Here is a 17,243-nt window from a genome sequence, read left to right as displayed (position 1 = left end):
AATAATGCAAATGCTGGAAATCTGAAATAAAAATTGAAAATGCTGCGAAGTTGAGTTGAGTTTATTGTCACTTGTACCGACCGGGGTACAGTGAAAAGACTTTGTTGCGTGCTCACCAAAGATTCCAACCAGCCAGCTAATGTCTCTCCTTGCTATTGCATTAATCTCCTCTTTAACCAGCAATGTCACCCCACCTTCTCTTCCTTTCTGTCTATCCTTCCTGAATATCGAATACCCCTGCATGTTCAGCTCCCAGCCTTGGTCACCCTAGAGGCATGTCTCCGTAATTTCAACTATATCAAATCCCTTAACTGCACATTCAATTAATCCACCTTATTTTGAATGCTCCTCGCATTAAGGCACAAAGCTTTCAGGTTCGTTTTTCTTATCTCCCTTCTATCTTTTGATTCTGTCCTCCTTTTATGGCCCTCTGTCTCCTTGCATTGGGTCCTACCCCCCTGCCCTGTTAGTTTAAACATGACTTTTCCTGCACTCTCTTTCCCATTTGCTGCATGCATACGTGTCCACGTTGTTGACTCCAAACCCCCCCCTCCCCCTCCCCTCCCCTCCCCCCCATGGAGCACTAGCACGTCCTGGATGGTGTTGTGCCTTTGGAATACATCCAGGAAAATGGAGAGTATTCACTTATGCTTCCGACATGGCAAAAAAGGCAAGTCCCTCACTGCAGAATGTCCAGCCTCTCACCTGCTCTCGTGGCCACAGCGTTTATATGGCTGATCCTATTGAGCTTCTAGTCATCCATGACCCCCCCTCCCCCCTCCAAGGGTGATGTAAACAGGGAGGGACACATCAAGCTTAAAGCTATTGAAGGTGGTCGTCGGAATGTCTCCTGTTGTAGATTGTCATCTGCTGACTTTTGTGGCACTAATGTTCTGGCCACTCAACGCTCCACCTCTCCTGCATGGCCAAATGTTGTGTAGGACTGACACCTTGAGGGCATGGACTGATTCATCCGCTGCAGAAATGTAAATAGAACGGAGCGTTGTGCAATCATCAGCACTCACCCCTCTCCTTTATGCTGGATAAAAGTGGCATCACCGGTAGACAGGCGGGTGAAAACTGCTTTTGGTACATTGGCACTGACCTTTCTGTCCTGGCCCCCCTCCATAGTCAGAGTGATGCCCAGCGCAAAATGGAAGAACACCACCTCATATTTCACTTGGGTAGCTTGTACCCCAGCGATATGAATATTAACTTCTCAAACTTCAAGTAGTCCTTGCTTTCCCTCTCTCTCCATCCCTACCCCCTTCCCAGTTCTCCGACCAGTCTGACTGTCCCCGATTACTTTGCTTTGTTGTTACCTTCTCCCAGCGAACAATGATCTATTCTAGATTTTCCTTGGTCTCCATCCCCTTTGATGTCTTCTTCTCACAACTTATCTCTGTATCTCCCCCTCCCGACTCTCAGTCTGAAGAAGGGTCTCAACCCAAAACGCCACCCATTCCTTCTCTCCAGAAATGCTGCCTGTCCCACTGAGTTACTCCAGCATTTTGTGTCTATCTTCAAGGTAGATAGTAGTTCAGGACTGCTCTCTCGTTGGGGCAATGAAGTTACCTGTCAGGGTACTGAGTATAGAAGTTAAGAGGTTATGTTACAGTTGTACAAGACGTTGGTGAGGCCACATTTGGAGTTTATGTAATAGGACTGGGACTTTATTCCTTGAAGCGCAGGAATAAATGCATAGTCATGGTTTATAGCCACAATTTGGATAAGAATGTGCAAATCGTAGTTTTGCACATTCGTATCCAAATCGGAGATATAAACCATAACTCTATGCATTTATTCATTTAAACCACTTTTATCTGCAAGTGAATAGTAAGTTTGCACTTGCAGATAAAATCATGAGGGGAATATTTAGGGTGAATGCACTGATTTTTTTAGCCAGGTAGTGGGATAAGAACCAGAGGAGATAGGTTTAAGGGGAGATGGGAAAGATTTAAAAGGAACCTGAGAGGCAACTTTTCCCACGCAGAGAGGGTGGTGGATATAAGGAATGAGTGGCCAGAGGAGGTACTTGAGGCAGATACTATAACATCTGGATAGGGAAGGTTTAGAGGGATATGGACCAAATGCAGGCAAATGAGACCAGCTTTGATAGGGCATCTTGGTCAGCATGGGTGAGTGAGAGAGCGTAATTTGATAATGCCGTTGATGGAAGAAAAACAAGCTAGACCTGATTTTTAAGTGCTGGGGTAACTCAGTGGGTAAGACAGCATCTCTGGAGAACATGGGTAGGTGATTTTTCGGGTCAGGACCCGTCTGCACCTACCCATGTTCTCCAGAGATGCTGCTTGACCCGCTGAGTTATTTCAGCACTTTTGTGTCTTATTTTTGCAAACCAGCATCCGCAGTTCCTCGATTTGATTGGAAGACTGAAAATACAGCACGGAAACAGGCCCTTCGGCCCCAGAACCAGAGGGCACAAATATAAAGTGAGGGGAAAATGTTCAAGGAAACCTGAGGAGTGGATGAGAAAGTGGGATAACACGGAACAAGTGTGAACGGGTGATCGATGGTCAGCGCAGACTCAGTGGGCCGAAGGGCCTGTTTCCATACTGATTCTCTTAAGCAAAACTGAAATCAACAGGTCTTAGTTGGTTACCTCTGAAAAGATAGAACAAAGCTGGGTAAATGGACAGGAGAGACCTTAAGTAACTGTCCTTCTTCATCCTGTTCTTAAGTAAAGACACATAATGAAATAGAACGACCTCCTGAATATGGACACAAAACATCAGGTTAAAAGAAAACCCACACGGAAGCAGTTTTTTGCTGAATTTCCTTCATTTTATTATTTTTATACGAATGTTTAATCTCAAATGCCGCATAGTGACCATTCTGAAAGTCAGATACAATAAAGCTTTGTTTGTGGAACTGTGAGTCACTCACAGATCCATGATCCCACCCAGATCTGTGTTCACATCAGCACCAGACATGATCCTCACAGGGAAAGGCCCAGACCAAGAGATGCTCATTTGCTTCAAACATCTCATTTTTCACCCAAAATCAAAGAGCCAGCAGGGAATGTCAACAGACGATAGACACGAGAAGCTGGGGTGACTCTGGACAAAAGGAGTGGGTGATGCGACGGTTTGGAACCCTTCTTCAGGCTGGCAGCATCTCCATCTTCAGGGCCCGACCCGAAACGTCACCGACTTCTTTTTCTCTGGAGATGCTGACTCGCTGAGTTACTCCAGCATCCTTTGTCTATCTTTGGTGTCAACCAGCATCTGTAGTTCCTTGGAGAAAAGGAATAGGTGACGTTTCGGGTTAAGACCCTTCTTCAGACCCGACCCGAAACGTCACCTATTCCTTTTCTCCAGGGATGCTGCCCGAGTTACTCCAGCTTTTTGTGTCTATCTACAGTGTAAACCAACATCTGCAGTTCCTTCCTACACACAAATTCCTCCAATGTCATTCACTCTGAAGATCTCCTACATCACTATATAGGTGCTCCCCGCCTTACGATGCTTCAACGTACGATATTTAGACTTTGCGATGGTGCAAACGGCAGCTCGCTTCCGGCCACGTGATCACGTGCAGTACAATGCATTTCGACTTGCGATATTTTCGGTTTCCGATGGGTTTCTCAGAACAGAATCCCATCGTAAGCTGAGGAGCACCTGTAATTAAAACAGAGAAATGCAGGCAGTGTGTGGAGGATGCATACCTCAGAAGTAATCTTTTAAAAAGCTTAAAAACTCAACGACTTGGGTCCCCTCTCCTCTCGCTTTGCGGGGCAGGTCGGTGGCAGTAGCCACGAGTGGTAGCCCACAGTCGCCACTCTCTGGGGCCAGCGGGGGCTTGGCGAGGGTGTGTGCGATCCAGACACGACCGTTCTTCAGTCAGATTCACCCACATCACTGCCACCATCCACCTCATCGTTCATCTTCTGCAAGACCAAGGGAGACGGATACAAAATCAGAGTCAGAATCATACAGTGTGGAAACAGGCCCAGTGGCCCAACTTGCCCACACCAGCCAACATGTCCCATCCACACTCGTCCCACCTGTCTGCATTTGGCCCATATCCCTCCAAACCTGGCCTATCCATGTACCTGTCTAAATGTTTCTTAAATGTTGCAATAGACCCCCCCCCGTCTCAATTACCTCCTCTGGCAGCTCGTTCCATACACCCACCACCCTTTGTATGAAAACGTTTCCCCTCAGGTTCCTATTAAATTTACCCCCCCCACATTAAACCTATGTCCCCTGGTTCCTAATTCAATTAGGAAACAGCAATGCCTTTTTAGAAATGCAGCAGGGAAACAGTACCTTCAGCCCACCGTGTCTACACTGACCATTGATCACCTACACACACTAGCTCTATAAAAAGACACAAAGTGCTAGAGTAACACATCAGATCAGGCAGCATCTCCGGAGAACATGGATAGAAGGGTCCCAGACTGAAACGTCACCTATCCATGTTCACCACAGATGCTGCCTGACCCGCTGAGTTACTCCAGCACTCTGTGAAACGTCACCTATCCATGTTCACCACAGATGCTGCCTGACCTGCTAACTTACACCAGCACTTTTTTGTAAACCAGCACCTGCAGTTCCTTGCATAGCCACACAAGTTCTACGTTGCCCCATTTTCTCATCCACTCCCTACACACTAGGAGCAAATTACAGAGGGTGGGTTAACCTTCAAACCCGCACCTCTTTGGGATGTGGGAGGAAATCGGAGCCTTTGGAGGATTGTATATATTTCATCTGAAGTTTAAAAAAAATCTAATCCAACACCATGCATTAATAATCCAAGTTTTAAGATAGAATTTTGAATCAAACTCTATAGTCAAAGGCAGTGGTGGAAATGGATTGAAACAAGGCTTGATTAGCAAGGGTATCAAAGGTTGGATCCCGACTGCGGGTGCTGTCTGTACAGAGTTTGCACGTTCTCTCTGACCGCGTGGGTTTTCTCCGGATGCTCCAGTTTCCTCTCACATCCTAAAGGCGTTTGTAGGTTAATTGATAAAAAATATATTTGTCCCTAGTGTGTAAGATGGTAACAGTGTACAGGGTGATCGCTAGTCGGTGCAGACTCGGTGAGCTGAAGGGCCTGTTTCCACATTACATCTCTAAACTAAAAGAAAACTAAACACTAAACACTCAACTCACGATCCACTCTATTTCAGAACGCCAGGTTTGAAGGTTCGTGAAACCTCTATAGGTGCTGAGTCTGGAGTCTATACTCAGATACTACCTCCCCAGGCTTTGACACAAAGCGAGTGTAGAATCATAGACAATAGGTGCAGGAGGAGGCCATTCGGGCCTCCGAACCTGCACCGCCATTCAGTGTGATCATGGCTGATCATCCAGAATCAATACCCGTTCCTGCTTTTTCCCCATATCCCTTGATTCCGTTAGCCCCAAGAGCTAAATCTAACTCTCTCGAATCCATCCAGTGAATCGACCTCCACTGCCTTCACAGATTGACAACTCTCTGGGTGGGAGGTTTTTCCTCAAGGACTCACCTTGGAGTGGTTGTCCGTTAGCTGGATGCCCGAGGCTGTGGCAGTGAAGTCGTGGATAGGGAGGGTGCTGAGCCAATTGACCATTGACTGTTCTTCCCGTTCCGTGGTGACGATGGTGGGGTAGATGTGGTTCTCTTTGAAGGCCTCCCTGTGTAGTTCCTCATCATTCCACTCCAGGGCCTGGTGGACTCCGTCGTTGCCAAAGCGCTGGTTGTACTTCTCGAAGTGGACGGTGTCCAGGACCAACCCCAGGCCCGGGGCCTTGGGCACGTCCACCTTGTCCTCGCCCCAGCTCTGCTCCATGATGGTCTCTGGTGCGTAGCCCCTCACCACGGCGATCACCAGGCCAATCATCTTCCTGATCTGGTGCATCATGAAACTCTGCCCCTTCACCTTCAGCACGGCAAACTCCAGGCCCTGCCGCACAAAGGGGGCTTCGCAGAACATCTCCATGATGTAGCGCTTGGCGCTGGGGTCCCGCGGGCCCTTCCCCGACGTGAAGTTGTGGAAGTTGTGGGTGCCTTTGTAGCAGCCCAGCAGCTTGTTGACTTGGCTCAGGGTGCCGGCACTCAGGCGGAAGGTCGTGGGCTCACCTTCCTCATCCTTGTGGCCCAACGCAAAGGTGGGCAGCATGTAGAAGTAGGTGCGGGCATCACACGTGTTCTTCGAGTTGAACCGCCCCGTCACACGCTTCAGTCCTGAGGGGGGAGAGAGAGCAATGAACCACTCACACTACCTGCTGCCAGGAGCCTAGGCTAAGACAAGGGTCCCCCGCATCACTTCAACACGAGCGCCTGAAAGGATTGCAGAACCAACACAGACTGACACGTGGACACAAAGAATGCAGATACCAAAACCTTACGTGCAAGAAGCAACTGCAGATGCTGGGAACTGAGACCCTCTCAGTCTGAAGAAGCCTGCAGAAGGGTCTCGACCCGAAGCGTCACCTATTCCTTTTCCCCAGAGATGCTGCCTGAACCGCTGAGTTACTCCAGCACTTTGTGTTTATCTACGGTCGAACAGAAAGTGCTGGAGTTCATAGGTTAATTGGCCTCAGTGCAGAGAAGATTCATGAGGATGTTTCCAGGACTCGAGGGCCTGAGCTATAGGGAGAGGTTGGGCAGGCTAGGACTTTATTTCTTGGAGTGCAGGAGGATGAAGGTGATCTTACAGAGGTGTATAAGATCATGAGAATAGCTAGGGTGAATGCGCAAGAGTTTATACCCAGAGTAGGGGAATCAAGAACCAGAGGAAATAGGTTTAAGGTGAGAGGGGAAAGATTTAATAGGGCAACGTTTTCCACACAGAGGATGGTGGGTGTATGGGACGAGGTGCCAGAGGAGGGAGTTGTAGCAGGGACTATAACAGCATTTAAAAGATGCTTGGATAGGAAAGATTCCAAATACCCAGGAAAACAGGCCAATCGGCCCACCTCATCCATGCTGACCATCTACGCTAGTCCCACCAGCCACGATTTGGCCCACATCTCTCCAAACATTTCTTGTATGTCTGTGTACCTGGTGGGACTTGCGTGGATGGTCGGCATGGATGGGTTGGGCTTAAGGGTCTGTTTCCATGCTAAAGGACTCTACGACTAAATTAATGATGGTATCCTCAGCCACCCAGACCTGAGGGAGGGGCCCCGACCCACTCGCACACGGGCCCCGACCACCTGCACACGGGCCCCGAACCCACCCGCACACGGGCCCCGACCACCTGCACATGGGCCCCGAACCCACCCGCACAGGGCCCCGACCACCTGCACACGGGCCCCGGACCCACCTGCACAGGGCCCCGAACCCACCCGGACACGGGCCCCAAACCCACCCGCACAGGGCCCCCGAACCCACCCTCACAGGGCCCCGAACCCACCTGCACACGGGCCCCGAACCCACCCGGACACGGGCCCCCGAACCCACCCGCACAGGGCCCCCGAACCCACCCGCACACGGGCCCCCGAACCCACCGGCACACGGGCCCCAAACCCACCCGCACAGGGCCCCAAACCCACCCGCACACGGGCCCCCGGACCCACCTGCACACGGGCCCCGAACCCACCTGCACACGGGCCCCGAACCCACCCGGACACGGGCCCCAAACCCACCCGCACACGGGCCCCCGAACCCACCCGCACACGGGCCACCGAACCCACCGGCACACAGCCCCAAACCCACCCGCACACGGGCCCCAAACCCACCCGCACAGGGCCCCCGAACCCACCCACACACGGGCCCCCGAACCCACCGGCACACAGCCCCAAACCCACCCGCACACGGGCCCCCGAACCCACCCGCACAGGGCCCCCGAACCCACCCGCACACGGGCCCCCGAACCCACCGGCACACGGCCCCCCGAACCCACCGGCACACGGCCCCAAACTCACCCGCACACGGGCCCCGAACCCACCCGCACAGGGCCCCGAACCCACCCGCACAGGGCCCCGAACCCACCTGCACACGGGCCCCGAACCCACCCGCACAGGGCCCCGAACCCACCCGCACACGGGCCCCGAACCCACCCGCACAGGGCCCCGACCACCTGCACATGGGCCCCGAACCCACCCGCACACGGCCCCCGAACCCACCTGCACACGGGCCCCAAACCCACCCGCACACGGGGCCCGACCACCCGCACACGGGCCCCAAACCCACCACATAGGGCCAAAAAACCCACCCGCACACGGCCCCCGAACCCACCTGCACACGGGCCCCAAACCCACCCGCACACGGGGCCCGACCACCCGCACACGGGCCCCAAACCCACCACATAGGGCCAAAAAACCCACCCGCACACGGGCCCCAAACCCACCCGCACAGGGCCCGACCACCCGCACACGGGCCCCGAACCTACCCGCACACGGGTCCCGAACCCACCTGCACAGGGCCCCGAACCCACCCGCACACAGGCCCAAAATCCACCCGCACACGGGCACCGAACCCACCCGCACACGGGCCCCAAACCCACACATAGGGCCAAAAAACCACCCGCACACGGGCCGCGAACCCACCCGCACACGGGCCCCGAACCCACCCGCACACGGGCCCCCGAACCCACCCGCACACGGGGCCCAAACCCACCCGCACACGGGGCCCCAAACCCACCCGCACACGGGTCCCGAACCCACCCGCACAGGGCCCCGAACCCACCCGCACACGGGCCCCCGAACCCACCCGCACACAGGCCCCAAATCCACCCGCACACGGGCACCGAACCCACCCGCAATCGGGCCCCGAACCCACTCGCACACGGGCCCCGAACCCACCCGCACACGGGCCCCAAACCCACCACATAGGGCCAAAAAAACCACCCGCACACGGGCCCCAAACCCACCCGCACACAGGGCCCGACCACTCGCACAAGGGCCCCCGAACCCACCCGCACAGGGCCCCGAACACACCCGCACACGGCCCCAAATCCACCACATAGGGGCCCGAACCACCCACCAGGGTGCTGCACCAAAGGCCCACAGCAGCCCTACCTAATACTTTAATGCTGGGCGGCAGGTTTTCATTGATCTTCTCCACAAGGTTGTCGATGAGCCAGAGTTTCAGCGAGACAATCTGACCAGCAGCCGATACACCCTGTAAATAAAAGGAGAGGGAAGCTTGAAACAAGAGACGGGTTTCATAAGTGAAAGGAGCAGAATTAGCTTGATTCTGCCCATCAAGTCTACTCCGCCATTCAATCATGGCTGATTTATCTCTCCCTCTCAACCCCATTCCCCTGCCTTCTCCCCATAACCCCTGACACCCATCCAAATCAAGAATCTATCTATCTCTGCCTTAAAAATATCCACTGACTTGGTGTTCACAGCCTCTGTGGCAATGAATCCCACAGATTCACCACCCAGGTGGGTTTATCAATCAGCAGCCATTATAATGCAATCCCCTTAGCCCAGCTACTCCACTTACATCCCCGACACTCGCAACGCACTCCCAACCAGGGCCTTGGCTGAAATTTCCACCCACATCTCACTGGGTGGCACGGTGGAGCAGCGGTAGAGTTGCTGCCTTACAGCACCAGAGACCCAGCTTCCATCCTGACCACGGGTACAATCTGTATGACGTTTGTACGTTCTCCACGTGACCGCATCGGTTTTCTTCTAGTGCTCCGGTTTCCTCCCACATACCAAAGACGTACCGGTTTGTAGGTAAATTGGCTTTGGTAAAATTGTAAATTGACCGTAATGAGCGTAGGATAGTGTTAGTGTATGGGGTGATCATTGGTCTGCACAGACATGGTGGGTCGAAGGACCCGTTTCCACGTTGTATCTTTAAAAGTCCTCAACATCCCATGTGAGCCTACAGACTCGCCGCCAGGGCCCTAGCTGGAATTACCTCCCACATCTTTATTCCACTTCACAAAGTTGTAGGTAATCTGTGCAGACTGACTGGAATGCAAGATCTGACACAGCTCCACAGGTCAGGCATATAGGGAGGTGAAGCCCAATAACTACAAACACTAAATGAGAAACAGATACGTTTAGAGATACAGCATGGAAACAGTCCCTTTGGCTCACCGAGTCCACGCCGACCATCGATCACATACACAATGGTCCTATCCTACATTCTCAGGCCAATTTACAGAAGCCAACTAACCTACAAACCTACACATCTTTGGAGTGTGCGAGGAAACTGAAGCACCCGGGGAAATACCACACGGTCACGGGGAGAATGCACAAACTCCGTACTGACAGCACCCGAGGTCAGGATCAAACCTGGGTCTCTGGCGCTGTGAGGCAGCAACTCTCCCCGCTACGCCACCTTGCCGTCCTAAATCAATCAACGTTACGCGCAGTACCTTGTCAGTCCTGGCACTCCTCTGGAAGGACATCTTCCGCATATCATTGCCGTGGTTCTCCGGTATACAGCCGGCCCCCACCAGTGCCGATACCAGCTCATCCTCGATTGTCTTGAACTGAGCTGAACCAACATTCCTCTGTTGTAAGCAAATCCCAAAATAAACATCCGTCAATGCAGTGGAAAAGCAACATTGCTACACCGCACACTGAAGGGACAAGCCATGCTGAACCCACTAGTCCCGGCCCAAAACGTCACCATCCACGTTCTCCAGCAATGCTGCCTGACCCGCTGAGTTACTCCAGCACTCTGTAAAACATCACCTATCCACGTTCTCCACAGATGCTGCCTGACGCGCTGAGTTACTCCAGCACTCTGTGAAACATCACCTATCCATGTTCTCCACAGATGCTGCCTGACCCGCTGAGTTACTCCAGCACTCTGTGAAACATTACCTATCCATGTTCTCCAGAGATGCTGCCTGACCCTCTGAGTTACTCCAGCACTCTGTGAAACGTCACCTATCCATGTTCTCCACAGATGCTGCCTGACCCGCTGAGTTACTCCAGCACTTTGTCTCCCTTTGTGCAAACCAGCATCTGCAGTTATTTGTATCCACACCGTACCAGTGTGGAGTTTTTCCAAATGCTTGCAAGAATTCCTACTCTGACCCATTCTCCGGAAATGTTTAAGTTGAGGTAGGCTTTTATAATTGTCATGTGTACCGAGGTACAGTGAAAAGCTGTGTGCTCTGCATGTTACTGTACATAAATATAATCAAGTTAAACTCAAGTACAATAGGTAGAGCAAAGGGAAAGAACTATCAACCTCTGCATTAAAAATACCCAATGACTTGGCCTCCACCGCCAGATTCACCACCCTCTGGCTAAAGAAATCCCTCCTCGTCTCCATTCTAAACGTACTTCCTTTTATTCTGCGGCTGTGCCCTGCGATCCTAGACTCTTCCCTCTACTCACATCAGTCCCAAGGAAGGACCCAGCTCAAAATGTCACCTGTCCATTCACTCCACACATGCTGCTGGATCCCACTGAGATGCTCCAGCACTTTGTGTTTTACTTCAGAACCCAGCATCTGCAGTTCCGTGTGTCTCTAGTCTACCTTGGCGAACTCAAGAGCAAAATTGAAGGCAAAATTCAAAGTGGGGGAACAGGAACTCGTCAAAGTCAGGTCATGACAGCACTGGGTAGAAGTGGAATTGTTGAGGCCAGACGAAGCCAACAAAACGACAATCCTGAGATTTACGAACGGCATGGGGAGGCAGAACAGGGAGAAGGGGGGGAGAAGGGGAGGGGTGGGGAGGAGGGGGAGAAGGAGGGGGGGGGGGGAGAAGGAGGGGGGGAGAGAAGGAGGGAGGAGGAAATGTTGGGGGAGTCCTGAACCAGGGGCCACAGTTTAAGAATAAGGGGTAGGCCATTTAGAACGGAGATGAGGAAAAACTTTTTCAGTCAGAGAGTTGTGAATCTGTGGAATTCTCTGCCTCAGAAGGCAGTGGAGGCCAATTCTCTGAGTGCTTTCAAGAGAGAACTAGATAGGGCTCTTAAGGATAGCGGAGTCAGGGGGTATGGGGAGAATAGACAATAGGTGCAGGAGGAGGCCATTCGGCCCTTCGAGCCAGCACCGCCCATTCAATGTGATCATGGCTGATCATACTCAATCAGTACCCCGTTCCTGCCTTCTCCCCATACCCCCTGACTCCGCTATCCTTAAGAGCTCTATCCAGCTCTCTCTTGAATGCATTCAGAGAATTGGCCTCCACTGCCTTCTGAGGCAGAGAATTCCACAGATTCACAACTCTGACTGAAAAAGTTTTTCCTCATCTCAGTTCTAAATGGCCTACCCCTTATTCTTAAACTGTGGCCCCTTGTTCTGGACTCCCCCAACATTGGGAACATGTTTCCTGTCTCTATCGTGTCCAACCCCTTAATAATCTTATACGTTTCGATAAGATCCCCTCTCATCCTTCTAAATTCCAGTGTGTACAAGCCTAGTCGCTCCAGCCTTTCAACATACGACAGTCCCGCCATTCCGGGAATTAACCTAGTAAACCTACGCTGCACGCCCTCAATAGCAAGAATATCCTTCCTCAAAATTGGAGACCAAAACTGCAAACAGTACTCCAGGAAGAGAGATCGGGGGGGGGGGGGAGAGAGATCGGGGGGGGGGGGAGAGAGATGGGGGGGGGGGGAGGAGAGGGGGGGGGGGGGGGAGAGGAGGGGGGGGGGGAGATGGGGGGGGGGGGGAGAGAGATCCGGGGGGGGGGAGATGGGGGGGGGGGGAGAGAGGACCGGGGGGGGGAGATGGGGGGGGGGGGGGAGAGAGACCGGGGGGGGGGGGAGAGAGATGGGGGGGGGGGGGAGAGAGATGGGGGGGGGGGGGAGAGAGATGGGGGGGGGGAGAGAGATGGGGGGGGGGGAGAGAGATGGGGGGGGGGGGGAGAGAGATCGGGGGGGGGGGGGGGGGGGACATGTCATGGCCGCCAGTGCCGGCCCGGCCCGGCCCGGGCCACTCGCCTGCATGCCGTGGTAGCCTTTGCCCGAGTAAACCACCAGCAGCACCACCTTGCGCTTCGGGCTCTTGCCGCCCCGCTCTCCCCCGTCCCCGACCCCGTCCTCCTCCTGCTCCCCCGCCGCCGGCTTCAGCCTCTTGCCCGGCGGCGGTGCGGCCGCGGGACTGGGCCTGTGGGTGGGGCCTGGGCCTGTGGTGCGGCCTGTGGTGCGGCCTGTGGTGGGGCCTGGGCCTGTGGTGGGGCTGGGCCTGTGGTGGGGCCTGGGCCTGTGGTGGGGCCTGGGCCTGTGGTGGGGCCTGGGTCCCCGCCTGGAACCGCCGCTTGCCGCCCGCCTCGGCCATGAGGCCGCCCCGGACCAGCGTCGCCGTGCCGCCGCCGCGGGTAACACGGCGCCCACTCGCCGCAGCGCCAGCCTCAACCTGCGCGGCCGGCCTCTCCCTCCCCGCTCCCCCCGGCGTGGCGGCCGCTCGGCCCCTCCCCCGCCGACTCTCCCGCTCCCCGCCGCCGCCGCCGCCGCCGTCAATCAACGGCCACTCGCCCCGCCTCCGCCCCTCCCTCTCTCGCCGTCGCTGCCGTCAATCAAGGGCCACACGCCCCACCCTCCCTCTCCCGCCGCCGTCAATCAACGGCCAAACGCACCGCCCCCTCCCCGCACACGGGTCCTAGCGCCCGCCCGCCCGCCCGCCTGCTGCTACTTCAACCTTGCCGCTGCTATTCCAACTCTGCTGCGCCGTGTGTCAGCGATTCTCCCAGTGGGTGAGCGGATTGGGTGAGTGGGCTCTCCCAGTGGGTGGGCAGCCGGGGGTGAGTGGCTCTCCCAGTGGGTGGGCAGCCGGGGTGAGTGGCTCTCCCAGTGGGCGGGTGGATGGGTTGAGGGGCTCTCCCAGTGGGCGGGTGGATGGGGTGAGGGGCTCTCCCAGTGGGTGGCTGGACGGGGTGAGTGGCTCTCCCAGTGGGTGGCTGGGCTCTCCCAGTGGGCGGGTGGATGGGTTGAGGGGCTCTCCCAGTGGGTGGGTGGATGGGTTGAGGGGCTCTCCCAGTGGGTGGTGGATGGGGTGAGGGGCTCTCCCAGTGGGTGGGCAGCCGGGGTGAGGGGCTCTCCCAGTGGGTGGCTGGACGGGGTGAGGGGCTCTCCCAGTGGGTGGGTGGATGGGGTGAGGGGCTCTCCCAGTGGGTGGCTGGACGGGGTGAGGGGCTCTCCCAGTGGGTGGGGCCTTGCAGCAGGCAGTAGACAGTTTGCATGGGTCGGTGCAAGATGCACCCTGTGTAGAAACAGCAAAATAGGTGCAGGAGGAGGCCATTCAGCCCTTCGAGCCAGCACCGCCATTCAATATGATCACGGCTGATCATCCACAATCAGTTCCCCATTCCTGCTTTCTCCCCACACCCCTTGGTTCCGTTAGCCCTGAGAGCTAAATCTAACTCTCTCTTGAAAACATCCAGAGAATTGGCCTCCACTGCCTTCAGTGGCAGAGAATTCCACCGATTCACAACTCACCGGGTGACAAAGTTTTTCCTCATCTCAGTCCTAAATGGCCGACCCCTTATTCTTAGTATGTAGTTTCACTTGGCTCGGCAGTCATGCAGTTTGCAGCATGGGTCCACAGGGCAGGAAGGCATCCTGCATCTTATAGTGGGCAGTCTGCACCATGGAGCACGTAGAGAGCAGCGTGGGTGGGTGTAAGATACACCCTGTGTGGTCTCACCAGGGGCAGCATGCATGCATGGGTGGGTGTAAGATACACCCTGTGTGGTCTCACCAGGGGCAGCATGCATGCATGGGAGGGTGTAAGATACACCCTGTGGTTTCACCAGGGCAGCATGCATCAGTCTTGCAGCTTGTAGCATGCATGCATGGGAGGGTGGGTGTAAGATACACCCAGTGTGGTTTCACCAGAGCAGCATGCATCAGTTATGCAGCTTGTAGCATGCGGCATGCATGGGTGGGTGTAAGATACACCCAGTGTGGTTTCACCAGGGCAGCATGCATCAGTCATGCAGCTTGTAGCATGCGGCATGCATATGTGGGTGGGGTGTAAGATACACCCTGTGTGTTGGCGAGGCGAGGCAGCGGGGTGCGTGTTCACCTTGTGTGTGTGTGTCTGTTACTGCGGGTTCCAAAGGCGTCCCGTCACAATGGGCCGGGGCCGGGCCGCCTCACCCCTCTCCCAGCGCCGCCTCTCCCCCCTCTCCCAGCGCCGCCTTGCCCCCCTGCCAGCGCCGCCTCGCCCCTCTCCCAGCGCCGCCCAACATGGCTCACAGCGCGGACACTGTGTAAAGATGCACCCTCCTCTCTGGATAATCACTGTCTTCCTGCCGGCCGCTGCTACAGGTACGGGGGGACAGTGGGCAAGAGGGCCAGAAGCGACAGGCCGGGCCGAACGGCCCGTGGCTCAGTGTCTCCCTACCCAACTATTGCCGCTACACTTTGTCACAGCAGCACAATGAATTTTGCTCAACTATTCAACTGTGAAGGTTTTTCTTTTAAAGTCTAAAGACCCGAAACGTCACCTATCCATGTTCTCCACAGATGCTGCCTGACCCGCTGAGTTACTCCAGCACTTTGTGAAACCTCACCTATCCATGTTCCCACACAGATGCTGTGCCTGTCTGCCTGTGCTCCAGTCTTTCAACATATGACAGTCCCGCCATTCCGGGAATTAACCTAGTAAACCTACGCTGCACGCCCTCAATAGCAAGAATATCCTTCCTCAAATTTGGAGACCAAAACTGCACACAGTACTCCAGGTGTGGTCTCACTAGGGCCCTGTACAACTGCAGAAGGGCCTCTTTGCTCCTATACTCAACTCCTCTTGTTATGAAGGCCAACATTCCATCGGCTTTCTTCACTGCCTGCTGTACCTGCATGCTTCCTTTCAGTGACTGATGCACTAGGACACCCAGATCTCGTTGTACGTCCCCTTTTCCTAACTTGACACCATTCAGATAATAATCTGCCTTCCTATTCTTACCACCAAAGTGGATAACCTCACACTTATCCACATTAAACTGCATCTGCCATGCATCCGCCCACTCACACAACCTGTCCAATTCACCCTGCAACCTCATAGCATCTTCCTCACAGTTCACACTACCACCCAGCTTTGTGTCATCTGCAAATTTGCTAATGGTACTTTTAATCCCTTCATCCAAGCATTAAAAGTAGAAAGAATCTCGTCTCTACCTCCGCTACATTGACGACTGCATTGGTGCTACCTCCTGCACCCATGCAGAACCCATGGAGTTCATCAACTTCACCACCAATTTCCATCCTACACTCAAATGCACTTTGACCATCTCCGACACCTCCCTCCGCTTTCTTGATCTCATCGTGTCCATCACAGGAGACAGACTACCGACTGACGTCTATTACAAACCCACTGACTCCCACAACTATCTGGACTACACTTCTTCTCACCTGCTTCCTGCAAAGACTCTACCCCCTACTCCCAATTCCTCCGTCTACGCCGCATCAGCGCCCGGGATGATGTGTTCCACACCAGGGCGTCAGAGATGTCCTCATTCTTCAGGGAACCCTCCTTCCCCTCTCCCTTCATAGATGAGGCCCTGACTCGTGTCTCCTCGGTACCCCTTGCTCCCCCCTTGCTCCCCCCTTGCTCCCCCCTTGCTCCCCCTGCCCCTAGTCACAACAGGGACAGAGTCCCCCTCGTCCTCACCTTCCACCCCATCAGCCGTCGCACACAACGCTAATCCTCCGACATGAAGAGAGAGGGGGAAGGTAGAGACTAGATTCTTTCTACTTTGATGACTTGGATGAAGGGATTAAAAGTACCATTAGCAAATTTGCAGATGACACGAAGCTGTGTGGCAGTGTGAACTGTGAGGAAGATGCTATGAGGTTGCAGGGTGACTTGGACAGGTTGTGTGAGTGGGCGGATGCATGGCAGATGCAGTTTAATGTGGATAAGTGTGAGGTTATCCAGTTATCCACTTTGGTGGTAAGAATAGGAAGGCAGATTATTATCTGAATGGTGTCAAGTTAGGAAAAGGGGACGTACAACGAGATCTGGGTGTCCTAGTGCATCAGTCACTGAAAGGAAGCATGCAGGTACAGCAGGCAGTGAAGAAAGCCAATGGAATAAGAAAATAACTGCAGATGCTGGTACAAATCGATTTATTCACAAAATGCTGGAGTAACTCAGCAGGTCAGGCAGCATCTCGGGAGAGAAGGAATGGGTGACGTTTCGGGTCGAGACCCTTCTTCAGACTGATGTCGGGGGTGGGACAATGGAAGGATATAGGTGGAGACAGGAAGATAGAGGGAGATCTGGGAAGGAGGAGGGGAAGGGAGGGACAGAGGAGCTATCTGAAGTTGGAGAAGTCGACGTTCATACCACCGGGCCGCAAACTGCCCAGGCGAAATATGAGGTGCTGCTCCTCCAATTTCCGGCGGGCAATGGTA

The 17,243-nt window shown here is 54.4% G+C and overlaps 2 protein-coding genes across 2 annotated transcripts in view; one reads left to right on the top strand and one right to left on the bottom strand.

The window, feature by feature from the left end:
* Positions 1-2,794: 2,794 nt before the first annotated feature.
* The window catches only part of pus1 (pseudouridine synthase 1), an 18,613-nt gene continuing 4,164 nt past the window's right edge, over positions 2,795-17,243 (bottom strand). The window contains exons 3-7 of the mRNA XM_078421831.1: positions 12,825-13,314; positions 10,295-10,432; positions 8,973-9,075; positions 5,495-6,192; positions 2,795-3,910 (exon numbers count right to left, since the gene is read on the bottom strand). Of these exons, the coding sequence (XP_078277957.1) occupies positions 3,860-3,910; positions 5,495-6,192; positions 8,973-9,075; positions 10,295-10,432; positions 12,825-13,314 (1,480 nt within the window). The 3' untranslated portion in view covers positions 2,795-3,859. The remainder of the gene's footprint in view (positions 3,911-5,494; positions 6,193-8,972; positions 9,076-10,294; positions 10,433-12,824; positions 13,315-17,243) is intronic.
* Positions 13,456-17,243, top strand: part of LOC144605944 (uncharacterized) — a 20,700-nt gene continuing 16,912 nt past the window's right edge. Inside the window, exon 1 of the mRNA XM_078421641.1 lies at positions 13,456-13,589. The gene's annotated coding sequence lies outside the window, so the exon portion shown is untranslated. The remainder of the gene's footprint in view (positions 13,590-17,243) is intronic.

The sequence above is a fragment of the Rhinoraja longicauda genome, chromosome 25 (genome assembly GCF_053455715.1).
Source record: "Rhinoraja longicauda isolate Sanriku21f chromosome 25, sRhiLon1.1, whole genome shotgun sequence".
Taxonomy (NCBI): Eukaryota; Metazoa; Chordata; class Chondrichthyes; order Rajiformes; family Arhynchobatidae; genus Rhinoraja; species Rhinoraja longicauda.
Note: the sequence above shows the minus strand (reverse complement) of the source record. Positions and strands in the feature narration are given on the sequence as shown.